Source organism: Euprymna scolopes, chromosome 22, assembly GCF_053919585.1.
Source record: "Euprymna scolopes isolate OS-2025 chromosome 22, ASM5391958v1, whole genome shotgun sequence".
Classification (NCBI taxonomy): domain Eukaryota; kingdom Metazoa; phylum Mollusca; class Cephalopoda; order Sepiida; family Sepiolidae; genus Euprymna; species Euprymna scolopes.
In genome coordinates, this window is record NC_136503.1 from 30,072,461 (window position 1) to 30,090,498 (window position 18,038).

General features: G+C 33.9%; 1 protein-coding gene across 1 annotated transcript in view; it reads left to right on the top strand.

Annotated features, from left to right (window-relative positions):
• LOC145243935 (uncharacterized) overlaps nt 1-18,038 on the top strand; it is a 324,060-nt gene that overhangs the window by 215,204 nt on the left and 90,818 nt on the right. The window contains exon 6 of the mRNA XM_080107062.1: nt 9,777-10,004. Coding sequence (XP_079963188.1) covers nt 9,777-10,004 — 228 coding nt within the window. The remainder of the gene's footprint in view (nt 1-9,776; nt 10,005-18,038) is intronic.

Here is an 18,038-nt window from a genome sequence, read left to right on the forward strand (position 1 = left end):
TTCCTTTATGAAAATCAAAGTTAAGATATAATGATACTAAACTTTATCTCTAGAATTCTTATTCTAATTTTGATCAAAATCAATTACCTGATTTTGAGTCAAGAAAATACATAAAATTTAAGGCATGTCTAATGACTATGGATGAAATTCAATTCAGATCTGAAATATTTGAATTTTCTTGAGGGAAAATTTTGCCCATATTATCGCTCCTAAAAACGTTTAAAACACTCGAAAGAAACTGAGATTTGGGAAATATTTATTAATTGATGTTTAATACTGTTCTGGGGTAGTTAACACCTCTATATCCATAGACAATATGGATTCGTCTGGCTTATATAATGCCAGACGTTTCTACCTTCAAACAGAGAGTACACTCGTAGTTTAACCGCTTGCAGTGAACCCCAGGATTCTTTCACCTTATGATTGTGACTTCTTAAATCTGACCACAACAAATATATATATTTTTTAATTTTACAAAAATCAAAGATACTGAATTTTCACAAAGGTTTTTACCTCCTTTGTTTGAGACAAAATTAAACTACATATAGTCCACCTTACAACCCTTGATGCTTAGCAGCTGTGTTCCAAAATTCGTAATCATTGTTCCGTTAGTTTAGAAGTTCAGGTATCAACAAATTTAATATAGTCATTCATATCATTTCCCAGAATTAAAATTGTTTACCTCTTTCTGACGATTGTCCTTGTCATCTCTGCACGGTTACACCTGTTGGCCTCCTGGCTTTCTTCAGTGCGTAATCTTCTGTGAATATTTAATTGGTTACCGATTCTAACAATAGACATCATAAAGAAGTATGAAGAGTACATCTTCACTTAATGGGCTACGGGCAGTTTCTCTTAACTGACCCATCTCAAATCTCATAAAGGAAAAAAATATTCCCTTGAGAAAAAGTCTATACAAAAAACTATAGTTCCCAACATTAAAAATAATAACCTTCATAAATAAAAGCTTTGAGTACGGAGATGCACACAGCTTAAATAAATTTTTTTTTTTTTTTTATCCGTTCTAATTAAAAATAACGGTGAATCATTTTTAAAAGAAAAAAAACGAAATCTACTTTCCATTTATCTTGTATATTCGTTTCATTTCACAAAATCTATCATTCTGAGTATGACTATAAAATACACCCATTGATGAGGCTCCAATTTAGGAAGTGTGGAGTGACAACTTTGTCATCATTGTTTGTATACGCAGTTAAAAATAAAAAAAACTACGTAACAAACGTCTACAAAGTTGGTATATTGTTGATCAGCATTGCACTGAATGAATAATATCTAAAATTCAGGGAAAAAATATTAATTTTTGAGATTGGAGTGGGTAATTGGGACATGTTTTTTCAGGAACGGAGGCGGTTTTTCAGTGTTATTATGTACTAATTTTTAAAGAAAATGCTAGCTCATTTTTTTAAAGCAGAGTTGTATTTGTATGTGTGTGTCCAGATAGAGAGGAATAGGTTGGGCAGAGAAGAGAAGAGAAAGGAGGTTAGGGAGAGGCAGATAGAGAGCGGTAGAGAGATAGAAGTCAAAAGAACCTGTTCATTATCTCTTTCAATGGGTAGCAACATGAAACCTGTGCAATAAAGTATGTTGCGTTTGAAACGGCATATGAGACTCACCAAAGAGTAATTATAGGAGGAACCGGATTCCTGATAAAGAATTTAAAAAATTACTTGGCAAATATATCCGGTGAACTAAATTCAAGAGATATAAAAACAGTAGCATTTAAAGGGGCCGTCAGAATCTTAAAAATATCTCTCGGTTGGAATGCATGAGGTGAATGTCTGGCATCCAGTAGAATACCCCATCCTCGGTTAGAACAAAATGCTAAGAAAATTGATAAAAAATAGATTTTAAAAAATGGGTTTGAATGCTTACTAGACACCATCCTCGAGTGCCTTTGGTTGCTCTCTCTACACGGGTTTGTTAGGAAAACCTGACATGCGGATACTTCACTCTAAAAGCAAACCATTCAAAATAACATAGTTTTCAAAGCTAAGCTGGATGCACCACCATTCAAAATGAATTCTAGTCCTGGAATGGATCAGAACAGAGCCAAATCAAGACTGCATATATTTGACGCCTGAATTATTTTAGTTAGTTTTATAACAATAGATGAGCTCACTTTTAATTGTGTTTTTTTATTTAATTTCAAGTAAATTGCAACAATTCAAGTAAATTACAACAATAACAATGCTACTCTTTCAGTCAAGTGACCTCATCAGGTAATCTAAACTTCTGGTTTATATTGGAACACAATCCTTGAAAGGATTAGGTTGCCTGATGAAGTCACTTAACTGAAACCGTAGCATCATATTGTTGTAACTACGTAAATTCTTTACTTTAAATTAAATAAAAGTATATTTTGCTCTTTTTATTGAGCACTATTAGTAACCTTGTTAAATTCATTGGTTTTTATCTTTGGATACATTTAACCTGGAATTATATATCCACATAAGTGATGGGGCACTTCCAAAATTGTTCCTGATTTCACACTAAATTCCTGATTCTGATACAATTGCCAATTCCGATTTGGATTCTTTATAAATCACTAAATATTGCTGTTTGTAACCTTAACAATGGGCTTTTAACCTACTTTTTTCAAAGACGATCCTGGTTGTCTATTTCTTCCTTTCCTTTTTACCTGCCGCCTTCTGTTTAACTCTTCTACCTCCTTCTTTATCTTTTTTTTTTTCCTTACCTTACCCCCCCCCCCCGTCTATATCCACTTTTATTCCATTCCTTTTTCTTTTCTATGAGTTGTTAACACAATGACTTGAAAACATTGATATCATTTTGCCTCCATTGAAAATTGTGATCTCTATGAAATAGGGAGTTTAGGTCACCTAATGAGATCATTATTTGACCAAAACATTGATATCATTTTGCCTCCATTGAAAATTGTGATCTCTATGAAATAGGGAGTTTAGGTCACCTAATGAGATCATTATTTGACCAAAACATTGATATCATTTTGCCTTCATTGAAAATTGTGATCTCTATGAAATAGGGAGTTTAGGTCACCTAATGAGATCATTATTTGACCAAAACATTGATATCATTTTGCCTCCATTGAAAATTGTGATCTCTATGAAATAGGAAGTTTAGGTCACCTAATGAGATCATTATTTGACCAAAACATTGATATCATTTTGCCTCCATTGAAAATTGTGATCTCTATGAAATAGGGAATTTAGGTCACCTAATGAGATCATTATTTGACCAAAACATTGATATCATTTTGCCTCCATTGAAAATTGTGATCTCTATGAAATAGGGAGTTTAGGTCACCTAATGAGATCATTATTTGACCAAAACATTGATATCATTTTGCCTCCATTGAAAATTGTGATCTCTATGAAATAGGGAGTTTAGGTCACCTAATGAGATCATTATTTGACCAAAACATTGATATCATTTTGCCTCCATTGAAAATTGTGATCTCTATGAAATAGGGAATTTAGGTCACCTAATGAGATCATTATTTGACCAAAACATTGATATCATTTTGCCTCCATTGAAAATTGTGATCTCTATGAAATAGGAAGTTTAGGTCACCTAATGAGATCATTATTTGACCAAAACATTGATATCATTTTGCCTCCATTGAAAATTGTGATCTCTATGAAATAGGGAGTTTAGGTCACCTAATGAGATCATTATTTGACCAAAACATTGATATCATTTTGCCTCCATTGAAAATTGTGATCTCTATGAAATAGGGAGTTTAGGTCACCTAATGAGATCATTATTTGACCAAAACATTGATATCATTTTGCCTCCATTGAAAATTGTGATCTCTATGAAATAGGGAGTTTAGGTCACCTAATGAGATCATTATTTGACCAAAACATTGATATCATTTTGCCTCCATTGAAAATTGTGATCTCTATGAAATAGGGAATTTAGGTCACCTAATGAGATCATTATTTGACCAAAACATTGATATCATTTTGCCTCCATTGAAAATTGTGATCTCTATGAAATAGGAAGTTTAGGTCACCTAATGAGATCATTATTTGACCAAAACATTGATATCATTTTGCCTCCATTGAAAATTGTGATCTCTATGAAATAGGGAGTTTAGGTCACCTAATGAGATCATCATTTGACCAAAACATTGATATCATTTTGCCTCCATTGAAAATTGTGATCTCTATGAAATAGGGAGTTTAGGTCACCTAATGAGATCATTATTTGACCAAAACATTGATATCATTTTGCCTCCATTGAAAATTGTGATCTCTATGAAATAGGGAGTTTAGGTCACCTAATGAGATCATTATTTGACCAAAACATTGATATCATTTTGCCTCCATTGAAAATTGTGATCTCTATGAAATAGGGAATTTAGGTCACCTAATGAGATCATTATTTGACCAAAACATTGATATCATTTTGCCTCCATTGAAAATTGTGATCTCTATGAAATAGGGAGTTTAGGTCACCTAATGAGATCATTATTTGACCAAAACATTGTTGCTGTCATGACTATGTAAATTGTTTACTTGAAATTCTTTTTATTGAGCACTATTAGTAACCTTGTTAAATTTATTGGTTTTTATCTTTGGATTCCTTTAAGCTGGAATTTTATAGATATATATAGTGGCTTTCTTCAGTCTTTCTTCAGACTGTAAGGGTGCCTGCGTGTAAAATTTGTGTGGCAAGAGTTGTGCAGTCTCCAACCACGCCTCTCCTGAATCAACATTGTTGCATACTAATGGCAACTTGAGGTACTGGATGACTGGAAACAATGCCGAGATATTCCGAAATGGTCACCCATCTGGTACTAGCCAGGCTTACAGGAACATTGTTTACTTTCAGTGATCTGGCAAGAACCGGTGTGTCAGCATTATTATGCCGTATGTATAATTCTTTTCACAGTCAAGTAACGTTGCAGCTCACATGTGCCATGAATGCCAACAAATCAGAAATCCAAACCGAGCAATGAAAGCCCAAGATTGTTGGCTTTCATGGCTTGTGTGAGCTGCGACGTTGCTTGACTGTAGAAATATATCATCTTTCATATTCTGAAAATTCTAATATATATGAGAGAGAGATAGCTTAATTTTTAAGTTTTAGAATGTTTACTACCAAGAGTTAGGAGCAACAGCTGTTGTCTACACACAAAGTACTACGTTAGACAAAGGGTTTTGTTTGCAGGTAGAATCAGATACCATGAGTAAAATCATGCCAAAGATATTATCTAATATATACTTCCAAACCGCCACCATCTTAGCTAAAGTAGTCAAATATAAATAGTCTATTTATGTTTTTTTTTGGCGGGGGGGGGGTCATTGCTTCCCAAATTACGAACATTTTTTTTAAATGAAACCCACTTCAGGTAAAAAAGAAAACAGTTGTCATCTTGTTTAAGAACAATGCTAATACTTCAGTTAGCTGATGCTGATTGGTGCTAACGTTTACTTTTTTTTTGTGTGTGTGTCAATGAATTGATTTTTCTGCTTATTTAAAAAGAAATTATTTTTTTATTTATTGACTTTGTAGTCAATGCTTGTTTTGTTGCCAACCAAGCAATGTTTAGATTTTTATTTATTACTGCCTATTATAGCAAAATAGGATGATAACAATTGAAAAATGTGTTTGTTGTACATTTGTGTAATTCGACTTCACATCTTCATGTCTTCTATATTACTCTGTTGAATGACAGAAACCGGAAATTGCAAGTGTTTTAATGACATGTTATGTTAGGTTCTTGCAAGGTTAAAAGGACATTTTTACGGTGTAGACGATCTGCTAATTATATATTAAACTGTCATATAAACTAACAAAAGATTGACGAAATGTATATTCGTTTTAGATATATAATCAACAATGACTCACTGCAATATATATATATATATGCACACAGCGTGTAAGTTATTTGTGGGCAAACATTACTTTTACTATAGCAAAGATGTTATTTGACTTTATATTTTCTGTATTTTAGAATTATCAGTGGCAACCCACACCAAGTGAATTGTTGAAAAAGCAATTTAGAAATGTATTTTTTGTTTTACTTTTTAATACTTATATATTTATTTCACACTATCTACCAAGCTCTAGATGCTGTCCCATCGTTTATATAAAAATAACCTTCTTTTTTTTTTTTTTATTCTGCGGAGTGTTATCCTTATCTTCAGTTTTTTTTGGTTTTTTTTGTTTTTTTACACAGTGATCACCACTTATCAAGGCCCGGAAGCCACTCAGGGATAAGGGTTATTGCAAGTACATTACGTTAGTGTGGAGATTTGATGAAGTGTTTACTTAAGGGGGTGGTTCATTAGGAATTTGTTAACGTTGGACTTGAAGACATCCAAGTTGTAGTCCGGTGGGAAGCAGGCAGGCGGAACAGAGTTCCACAGGCGTGCAGTTCTAAGAAAGAAGCTTTGTTCATGGAATCCGCGTTTTGATTTAGGCACAGATATAGAGTTGTTGTTGTTGTTGTTGTTTCACCACGTTTCGGCCAACTGTTCCTCTGGCTATCTTCAGGTGGTTAACTGCAAAGGGACAGGCATGTTGAGTCTTGTCATTGTTTCCCCAGTAATTACTGCCTTCCATACTTGTTGTTGTCTCACCAACTAACCTTCTGGCCGCTTTAGGTAGGATTGAAACCCTATCTCCAGACAATTTTTACCTTCAGGGCCCATGGCATATGGTGTGTATATATGCATGTGTGTGTGTGTTTGTTTTTTGTATGCCAACAAATCTGATGCGATATTTTTCAACTACCCCCCCTCCCATTAATAAATACTTAGAACAGACAGGAATGGGAACTCATCTAAAAAGAACCGTATGTCTTCGAAAAGAGAAATCTAATTCTTTGTGCATATTTTCATTGTCATTGTAATAGAACGCGGTTCGATTTCACTTATTTCCATCTTAAATCGATTTCCTACTTTTGTCAACAAAAAACCTTTTAATTTTGAATCCAATTCTTACAATTCTTATCTTTATGACTTTTTTTTTAATAATATATTTTTTTTTTATAATATTTTTTTTTTCCAACTTAGTAATTGTTGAAGTTTTAGGTATTGTTTTACAATTTTTTTTCTTTCTTTTTTACGCCCTTTTATCGAATATTCTGAGAATGATTCTAACAGAATTACAAGTAATGCGTGTGTAAATATTTTTTTTTTGGGGGGGGGGGTGTAAAATCCGCAAACCTTGTATGAAAAGAACTTGGCAGAAGAATTTAAAAAATTCATGACCAGCAAATCAACAAATGCTGAAAAATCCCCATTTCAGAAAAATTTTGCATCACCTTTATGTCCTTTTAAAAAGATTACACAACATAATAATACTAAACCTTATCCTTGGAATGCTTATTCCAATTTTGATCCAAATCCATTACATTACTTTGATTCTAGAAAATTTCTAAAATTTCGGGCTTTAGCTGTCACAAGAAAAAAAAATTAAAATTCTGGGAATCTTGCTTGATTGCTGTCTTACAAAGCAATCCATCATACTATTGTTATGGATCAAATTCAATGTAAATCTGAAATATTAAAATTTTCTAATGTAAAGTTGTGTCCATATTATTCCCCCTCTAAAAGAATTTTAAAATACTTAACAGAAAGTAATGAAAATTGGTATATCGTATCTAATACGGATTCTTAAAATTTCAGAATAATTGAAGGTATCTGAATTCTTACAAAGGACTTCTCTCCCCCACTTTTTGTAGAACTTAAAATAAATATAGCTCATCTTGCTCAACCTTACACTTAGCAGTTTTTCCAAAATTCATAATGCTCATTTAATTAGTTTAGGAGTAAATCCAGTGCTTTATTTAGAATTACACTTATTTAACAAAAATACAGAAAAATGAGATGTGCATACTTGTCACAGAATGAAGATATCATGTTCAAGAAATCATGTAAAATGATCAAGTCATTTTTTTTTTTAACTTAGAAAATAAAAATTTACCATTTGTAGCAATTTTAATACCAAATGTATCCATAAAAGGATTATTTTGATCTCGATAGTTCGAATTGAGCTATCTCTCCCTTATTTATAAATCATGGCCAATCAAAATACTACATCTCGCTTCATCATAAAATTTGATTTTCTTAGTTAAAAAGAAAAACTACTTGATCAGCTTACGTGATTTTTGGAATTTGACATCTTTGTACCATGACGAATGCATACATCATAAACGTTTTTCTGTAATTTTTGGTTTTTAATAAGTGTAATTCTAAATAAGCACCTTAATTCTTGTCCATGCAAATATGTAGAAATAACTTCATATAAATAAAGATAAAAATGTGATCCATTGAGTTACTCATTCAACTCAGATTAAATTGTTTGACTCTCGATAAAAGTGAGTTTGCAAAACCAGATAAATATAAAACAAGTGACAAATCCAAAATTAGTGTCTTTCTTTCTTTCTCTTTCTCTCCAGGTTAAATATTATTACTGCTTGTAGTGATATTCCTTTTTGTTTCTAATCTTATTCTTTTCTTTATTACTTTCAATTATTAATAAACAGAAAGAAAGAGAAGGTGGCTGGGGGATGGGGGTCAAACAGCATAGAGTGAGAGATTATGAAAATGATAGAAAGTTTATAAGAAATGGGGAAAATCATCTAATCTCCCTTGGGATTATCGAGAAAATTACAACTGCTTCTTGACATGGCAAAATAAAATAAGATTAATAAAAAGAAAAATTATCCAATCTATTTTCAAACCAGTCAATAATTCAGAATGGCAAATGTATACAACATAGTTCATAAGAATGAGTTGTATTTATATTAAGGAAAACTCGAAGCATATATGCAATATAGGCAGAATAAGTTTTGGGGGGATTTAGGAATACTATTTGAGAGAGACAAAATCACATGGACATCATTTCACAAAATATAATTCAGAAGACAGCATTGAGTAAGAATCGCTCTCAACAAAGAAAAGCTTTTAGAAAAAAAATTTTTTTAACTCTATATAAAATATATAGGTGATGGCAGACATGTTTTTTCTTGACTCTTTTTATCATTTTCATTTGAGAGAAAAGGTGTGCGTGTGAATTCAGGCTTTCAATACAGTAATCATTATTCATGGTGTTTCTATAGCAGATTGTATATTTTAATTTAAGTACGCACATTTAATTTTTCAGTATAGTTTAGAAGACTGATTTCAGTCAAATTATCATAATCAAATTTGACACGCCGGTTCCTGTTAGAACTCCAAAGTTAAGCAACGTTGAACCTAGTCAGTACTAAAATGGGTAACCATTTGAAAATACAATGTGCTGTATGTACTCTCTGCTTATCTTGGCATTGTTTGCAGTCATTCTAGATTTCCTCTCACCACTGGAATCGAGCAGTAGTGATTCAGATGTCTGGTTGGGAATTGCACAACCCTTGCTTCATGATTACATGTGCAGCTACCCTCGCAAGGGGTATCCATTGTCTCTCGATGCTGAACGGATGTGATGATGATGCTTGATTCAGTCGAATTAAGTCTCTGTTGGTGTGGCTGATCTTTCTTCACCACTAGCCAAGGCAAAAGCTGAATTTTATGGGTCACTCATGCTATGACTGTTGGTGCAATTCACCTATTCTTGTTCTTACTCTTTTCATGATGGCTTTGTGTGAGATTCCTCCAATCAATATCTCTTCCCTATTGACTTTCTACTTCAACTCTACTTCTCTATGAATATATTGAGCACTATTGATACAAATACTGTGTAATATTAGCAGAAAAATATGTCAATATATCATTTTGTATATGGCATCATTTTTTATTTTATTTATTTATATTTTTCAGATTTTACAAAAAGACATCGAATCCCACTCTCGTGTCGTATCAGCCGTTCTCAAGCTCAGTGAATGTTTACAAAATGGAGTTAGCAGTGAGAAAACAAAAGATGAAAACATTGTCATTCCTGAATCCTTGCAGAAAACCAGCTACAGCCTGGAAAAACGCTGGCATGCAATTTGGTTGCAGTCGTTGGAGTGGCAGTGTCGACTAGAACAAGCTATCCATTCCAAAAATGTGAGTAAAATCTTTTTACATAATATCTTTATTGGAATCCTTTGAGATGAGTAATTTGTGTATTTATTTATTTATTTGCGGACTTTTCTCCTCATCTTCATGGTGGTGGTGGTGGTGGTGGTGGTGGTTGTTTCACCACGTTTTGACCAACTCTTCTTCAGGTGATTAATCATAATGGCATAGGAATGTTGAGTATCGGAACTGTATCTCCAGTAATTACTGCCTTCCATAGTTGTTGTCTCATCACGTTTAACCAACTAAACCTTTGGCCTGCTTTGGGTAGGATTGACTCTATCATCTTCAGACACTGCTCACCTGGAACCGTAAAGATTCAACACCTTCATCCACTGCATCACAACTATGAATACGAGGATAACAGTCCGCAAATAAATAAATAGTCAATACTCAATTTTTTTTTTATACCCCTCTCCCACTTAAATAAATAATACCTCATCATCTACACCCTCCTCCATAAAACAACAATAGAAATTGGATGAAATTTTAATGTATAGTGCATTGCATACTAGTTGAAGTATCCATATTTTTGTGCACATGTGCTGGTATGGATGGCGACTCAGCCTATGGAATCAGCTATGCTCAAATCCAGTCAGATGAACAACTCTTAAGTCACAGCTCATCTGTAGACACTTTCTAACTGCAGCAACCCCTGTTGATGTTCATCATTTTAATTTATAATAAAGTAAAATAAAATTTGAATGAAATGTTATGTTAGAAGTATTTAGTCAATAGGTAATTTGTTTTGAGAGCTTTATCAAAACATTTTAAAATAAAATAACTGATGATAATATTTATTAATATATGAAATTTTGAAATGCATCTCCTTAACAGAATTAGTGTGACTATCTTTTTCATTTCTATTTGATAAAGATGTTTCAAAATCTTATACCCAAATAACTATTAATAATAACTATTACCATTTGTGCATTTTTTTTTATCTGTTTTGATAAAGCTCTCAAAATATTAAAACTAAATTTGGTTTTCTTTTATGTCTTATAAAAAGAAAAACTATTAAACTTGATTATTTCGTATATTATTTAATTGGAATTCATTATTGAGATGCGTATTATTATTTATTGCGGACTATTATCCTTATCTTTCTTAGCTGTTGTTTCACAACGTTTCAACCAACTATTCCTCTAGCCTTCGTCAGGTGGTAACCGCGACAGGATAGGAACTCTAAATCTCTTAACTGCATCCTCAGCAATTACTGCCTTCCATAGTTGTTGTCGTCTCACCACGTCTATAAAAAGAAAGGATGCAGTTAGGAGATTCAGAGTTCCTATCCCATCGCAGTTACCACCTGACGAAAGCCAGAGGAATAGTTGGCCGAAACATTGTGAAACAACAATTAAGAAAGAGAATAAAAATCCGTAATCAATAAATAAATTGATTATTTTACTTTTTTAAAACATTAATTAACATTATAAATTTTTTTTTTCTTATTTTCATTTGAGAAAAAAAAGTTATATATGCATTCAGGCTTTCAATATAGTAATCATAATTCCTGGCTTTTCATAGCAGATTGCATATTTTTGAATAAAGATTTTCATTCAAATGCATGCCTTGGTATAAGATTTGTTTTAAAAATTAAATACAAAAAATTCTTGTAAAGATTCTATTTCACTTGGAAGAGTACATTAAAAAGATTTTTTTTTTAAAGTAAGAATTTAAAATGCTTCTGAAACAGTACCACCCTATAGCATTAGAGGTTTTGAAAGAAACCAGTTGGACTCTTGAATACGAAGGAATCAAATTTTTTAATCTCTAAAAAATCAACAATCTAAATATTGGAAGATTATAAATTAAGGTATGCAAGTCGGATATTTTGCAATTCTAGGATGTAGTGTCTGGCTGTGTATCATCTAACTCTGCAACCCTATTCATGACACCAAGCATAGCTGCTGTTCTAACATCACACTCTTACGCTGATTTCGCTGTGATTTAGCCATTTATGGTTCCGGCAATGGACCTTGTAGAATTCGATATCTAAAGCTAGCTTTCACATTGTCTTTGATCGTTGTGGTCTATCTCTTTAGTCGATCTTCCCCTCCATTTATTCCATTCAACAATGGATTAGATTTTCATGTCATATGATGAAAACTTGCTGTAGGTGTTGAATATTTTAGGTATAACCGTTTTTGTGGGGGCATATGTAAGTAACACAGATGTTTGATTGTGATGAGTGCATAAATGTGCATCGGAGTGAAAAAACAATATGTTGCAAGGTGCAGGTGTGCGCAGTTTGGCTGAGAAATACGTTAGGGTTTTCTTTGTTGGTAAATTATTTTTTTTTTTCTTTGTAGTTTTAGTTCTTTTTGTCTTTCAAGCAATTTCATAAATGTGATTACTTATAAGGGGTATTTACTTCTCCTCTGCCCGTTTATGTGTTAGTATATAATTAGTAGGGCTATGACAACAGAATATTCTTTTCATTGTTTTGACTCTCGAGTATATATCCAACACAGTTAATAAATCGAGAACCACATAGCTCTATATAAAAGCATACAAGATATCAACGCATACACACTCGAGAGTCAAAACAATGAAAAGAATATGCTGTTGTCACAGCCCTAATAATTAGTTAAGCACAATCCTTATTCATAGCTAGTTGTTGTGTGTATCCAACTGTTTTGGAAGACAATGAAGTCCTTTGTCTTAGATGAGTCCATTGCCGAATTACAGCATCAGCTGTAACTATGCAAGCCTATCCTGAATCGGCAAGCTCTGTTGCAGTTGCCATAGATGTAGGTGGTGACTGGTTGTGAGAATTCTACCATCAGTGCTCTTCCTTCACTCTTCACTGCCGCCCCCCCCCACCTTGCTTCTTTTGAAGAATGCCTTTACAGCTCTTATCCAGTTGCTTCAGCCTTCAGCCATGAACTTCCACTATGTTGGGTTACCTACTCTCATGTCTCATTAGATCATACCCTTTAAAAGTGAAGTCCTGGATATGACCTTAAACTATATCTGATGGTGAGGCTCCAGCTTGCGGGCTTTGTGGATTGTGGAGCCACCCCTTAATTGCCATTGCTCCCAGGTCTACTCTGATCTAGAGTGATAGTACCTGTTAGGGTCCCAACTATGGGTTAAATAAAAACTAACTTGAAAAAAACAAATATATTCTATTAAAATATTTTTCTTCAAAACCACTGGATTTGGCATTAAATAACCTAAAAAGGGTTGATATGCCATAAAACAAAAACCAACCAATCTTTTATGAGTGGATATAAGATTATTGATCAAGACCCGAAATAAATACCTTTTCCAAGAATATTAGTGCATAACTGATGACAACATATCCAATAGGATTTGAACCAACATGAGCAAATTTATATTCTGTAACAATATCCATTAAGCCAATTCAGTACCCTTGTTTTAATAAACTTTCCTTTTTAACTGCACTTTGATGCACTGATAACAGTTCATCGGCTATCTCAGTCCTTTGAATTTGTTTGTTGTAACATTTCAAGTATTAATTTGATCCTGACTTCAAACTAAAGTGAAGATCTATGATTTGCCAAATGCAAACGATTACTTAGTATGAATGACAAAGTTTGATCCCCTTCTCCCTTCAGATTCACCCATCATCCTATACAGTTGTAGTTTTGAATTTTTGATGAATATGCAACTACTAACATAAGGTACTGCTAGATAGTGACGTTCATATCTTCTAAGGATGGTCCACCCAGAAGCAACTCGTAGTTAAGGAAACGGATTCAAAATCAAGAGTATATTTTAATATGAAATAATTTTTGTCTCTTCATGTTTGAACCTGTTCCAGATACCTGTTCAGAAGAAGTTTTTGGACAAAATTATCATCAAGAAAAAAGACAAGCGTCATATATGCTCCCACAGGATATCTGACATTTATGGTGCAACCCAATTCTTATCTGACCACAATTTTTGTAATCTTTATCACTTAAAAATTGACACGGGTACATTTTCATAGCAACAGTGGATCAACTTTTTCTCCATGGTCAAGTCGATTAAGATTTGATCTTCTGGTTCAAAGTTAATCTTTCTCCTGTCAATACTTGTTCACTCTTGATCATAAAACAGATTAAATGACATCTTTAATATAATGGCGATTTTGAATCAGTACATTTATAATCAAAACTCAAATATTATTTAAAGGTGAGATCTATGATTATTCCACGTTATTGCCTATTTTATTTAAATAATAACAGTCATATTTGTATGCTGCTGGAGTTAAAGATAATGACTGGTTTGATTCAACATTATGTTCTTTTTGTTCTAAGATTTGGCTACAAATATACAGACATGAAATCTCTGTTATAGTAAAAAGAAAAATATGTAAATAAAATAAAAAATGTGAAACGGTTTTATTGCCAATCTTTTAAATCCAAAGTTGCTTAGCAGATATTTGGTTCTCATGAGGCTTAAAGAATACAAAACCGGTTACTTAACAAGCACTTGTATCCCCATACAAGCAACTAAATCCCACTCCTTCACAGTAGAGATCTCTAGGTGTGAGAAAACATTCTACTTCAATAGTTTCTTCCCCAGAACTACTAGACTTTGGAACTCCCTTCCGGCATTCTGCTTTCCCAACTGTAATGATATGCAGAAATCCAAGAGTAATGTGAACAGACATCTTGCTACTCATCTCCCTTCATAATACCCCCGCAACTTATGTCCCCGATAGTAGCCCCCTACTTCAAAGTGGCACTGTGCCTTGTTTTGGGTGAAAATTGAATTTTAAAAAAAAGAAAAATGTATAACCTCTATTTCTAACCCTCATAGTTATACCAGAACTGATCTCCTCAGCATTTGATAAAAGTTGAACTGTGATCAAGGCCTCCTACTTTCCAAATTTCTCACCATAACTAAAAATATTCCGAGCAACATCATTATACTTGTCTGGGATATTGCCAAACTCATCAAGGATTTTCATGCCAGGATAATAACTGGTCCCAACAATGTTCAAGTGCCCTGATATATCAATCCTTTTTGAGTTATTTAATGTCGAATCAAGTTATTTTTTTTTGTAAAAGTGTTTATACTTCAAATTCTTCATATCTTACATATCATTTTGAAGGTGCATATTTTTGTGAATAAGTAATCTGCAAATGACATGTTCTGTTTAATTCATTGATAAAATTCTGGCGATTCTTGGTTTACAATCCTTACTCATAGCTAGTTGTTGTGTGCATCCAACTGTTTTGGAAGACAATGGACATATATACAGTATAATCACGTGGACACATCGGTTCTTTTCAGATCACCAAAGTTAAGCAACATTGTGCCTGGTCATTACTAAAATGGGTGACCAATTTGGGAATTCTAGGTGCTGTATGTAAGAGGACGTCGTCATCTGACAAGGATATACATGCAACTGGGGACCGCTTGTGAATTTCATACTCCCATGAAACCCAAATAGGGTTAGTGCTGACATGCACACACACACACACACACTTGGTTATAGCAGATCTGGGAACAAGGGGTTATGCAACTTTCCTAAAAGTTCTGAAATTGGGGTTTTATCATCGGATGTAGTTTAAGGTCATGTAACAAAGTGGAGGCGAGTATGGCAGTTGTATGCAAATGACCGAGCTGTGTGGGAGGAAACATCATGGCAAGGAAGAAGCAAAAAGAAAGTGTACGCAGACGAATGATCATGTTAAAGACCCGTGGATGACGTCACATCTGAGATGAGAAATTACACGTGGCTGGAAAAGGAGGAATAAAATCTTTTGTTAAAACCTGAAGCAATTTGAATTTCTTTCCTCTTACATTCCTTGCGACAAAGTCTGCAACGTGTTGGGTCCTTACATATGAGTAACTATATTACAACCTTGAACTAGGTTAGTGATTGATAGAATTGGGAAGTAGAATAGGCTAAAAAAGAAAATGTTTACTAATTTCAAAAGAGGAAAAAAAAGAAGTAAAGGTTGGGAAAGATGGATCTCTGGGTTGCCGTTGTGAACACCTTGCTCAAGTGTGTCTCAGGCGGTACCATGTTATACCCGAAGCCATGTTTATGAACAAAAAAGACTTGATTTACAGATTTTTTTGTTTTTGTTTTTAATGTTAAGATTCTGTTTGTAAAAAGGAACAAATACCCTTTTCCTTCCATTTAAACTGTTGGGGGGGGGGGAAGTGAAGTGATCTCTAATCGATACTGCCCATAAATTTTCATTTATATAGAAGTGTCACTTTGAAATAATAGCAAAGCTGTTGCTGAATACAAATAAAAACCTTGGAAAAGAGAGAGAGAACAGGTGGAGATAAAAATCAATTCGCTGAGAGGGTATTATTTATTTTATTTTTAAATAGATTTCTTTGTACGTGCACGGCTTACGAACAAAGTGTAGAAATTCTGTTCTAAGATTTGCAATGAAAATGAAAATCACGTGGCGTTAAAACCAGGTCAAAAGAATTAATTTAAAAAAAAAAAATGATTACTAAAATTTAATTAGATTCATCGTTGTTTTGATGAGAAGTTTTGTTGATCTGTCGTTAGTTCTTCTGATAGGCGTATTCCCACACTCCACCTTGATCTGTTTTATTTTTGACATCCCACTTAGCTCCCACTTCCATTTAGAGACTAACCTGCTTGTTTTCAGATTACCTGGAAAACTGAAAAACAGGGCAGTCTAACACCTAGCAGAGGTTTTTTTAGGGGTGAAGGACATTACATTTTTATCCTTTTGTCCATATTAAAAATGTTGCCCCACTCCTTGATTAATTTTTTTGTAAATGAAATATTTTTTTAAACAAATAAGCAATTATAAAAATAGGACCGACCCACAGAGTGAGAAATTTTGGTGAGCGTCTTGCCTAGGATAATTTAAAAAGTATCGACAAATTGTATGATTCCCGACCCTCCGACCCTCTCTCCCCAACGATTACGGCTTCATACTTAAGAGAACAAGTGGATTCTTGTAATCCATGTGGAAGCAAAAAGTATAAATTGTATAACTATTCGAGATTTGTAGAAACGTTACGATTTTATTGTGTTTTTTGTCCGAATAACATAAAATAGACGCATCTTAATTTTAGATGCATGCAAATAAGAGGCTCTGTCAGACGTAAGTTTAAAACCATTTTCTTTGGTCTATCAATAAAAATATTTGCTTGGAACACCTAGTTGCATCTTCGTTTTTATTTACATGTATATGAATGTTAGAATACACACGTTTCTAGTGGATGGGAAAGTAAGCTTGTTCCGGATTTTATTTATTGGCACTGCTTGCTGAGTATAATGAGGCAAAGGTTGCTTAATCTACAACTGCATCTCCTTTTTTTTTGTTTTTATGTCTCCAGGCAACATCAGGTATGCTAGCTAGTTTTATATGAATTTCAAAATAAGATATACTCAGAAACCGTAAAGATATGCAGGCAAATATGACTTGCCCAACAAACTTGGCACTGCTGTAACATGGTGTGTACTGACGGAAGATTTGACCGGGCTAGAACCTGTGTGTCTGGTATCTTGTCTTGCCATTTGGTTTTTAACAATTTATGGAGGCAGGTCAAATGGAAATGATTCAGTTTCCTGGCATGTCTTGCATATTACGTTCTAAGTTTCACAAGCATACATGAGGATGGTAAGACTCACAGCTTGGTATACTTGGAGATTGGTCTGCAGCCGAATTCCTGTACACTCTCACACTGGTTCCGAGATGTCCAAAGGCAGTACTAGCCTTGGCTATCATGCAATCAACTTCATCGTCTGTGTGTATTGTCCTTGACAGAATACTACCCAAGTAAGTGAACTCGTCTGCAGGACACAGTCATCAGTAAACAAAAGGTCTCGTATGATGGTAACAGCACTAAGTCATTTTAAGTTGAACAATTTGCTGCCTGTCCGGTAGTTGATGCTTACTCAGTGTCTTTTGCATTACATGCATCAATTAACCCCGCCAAGAACATCTTGCTGAAGAGCGTTGGTGCAAGTATGCAGCCCTGTTTAACGCCGCCATTGACTGGGAAGTCATCGGAAGCCTCTTCATGACACGAGCCATCATCTCATCATGAAACTGTTCGATG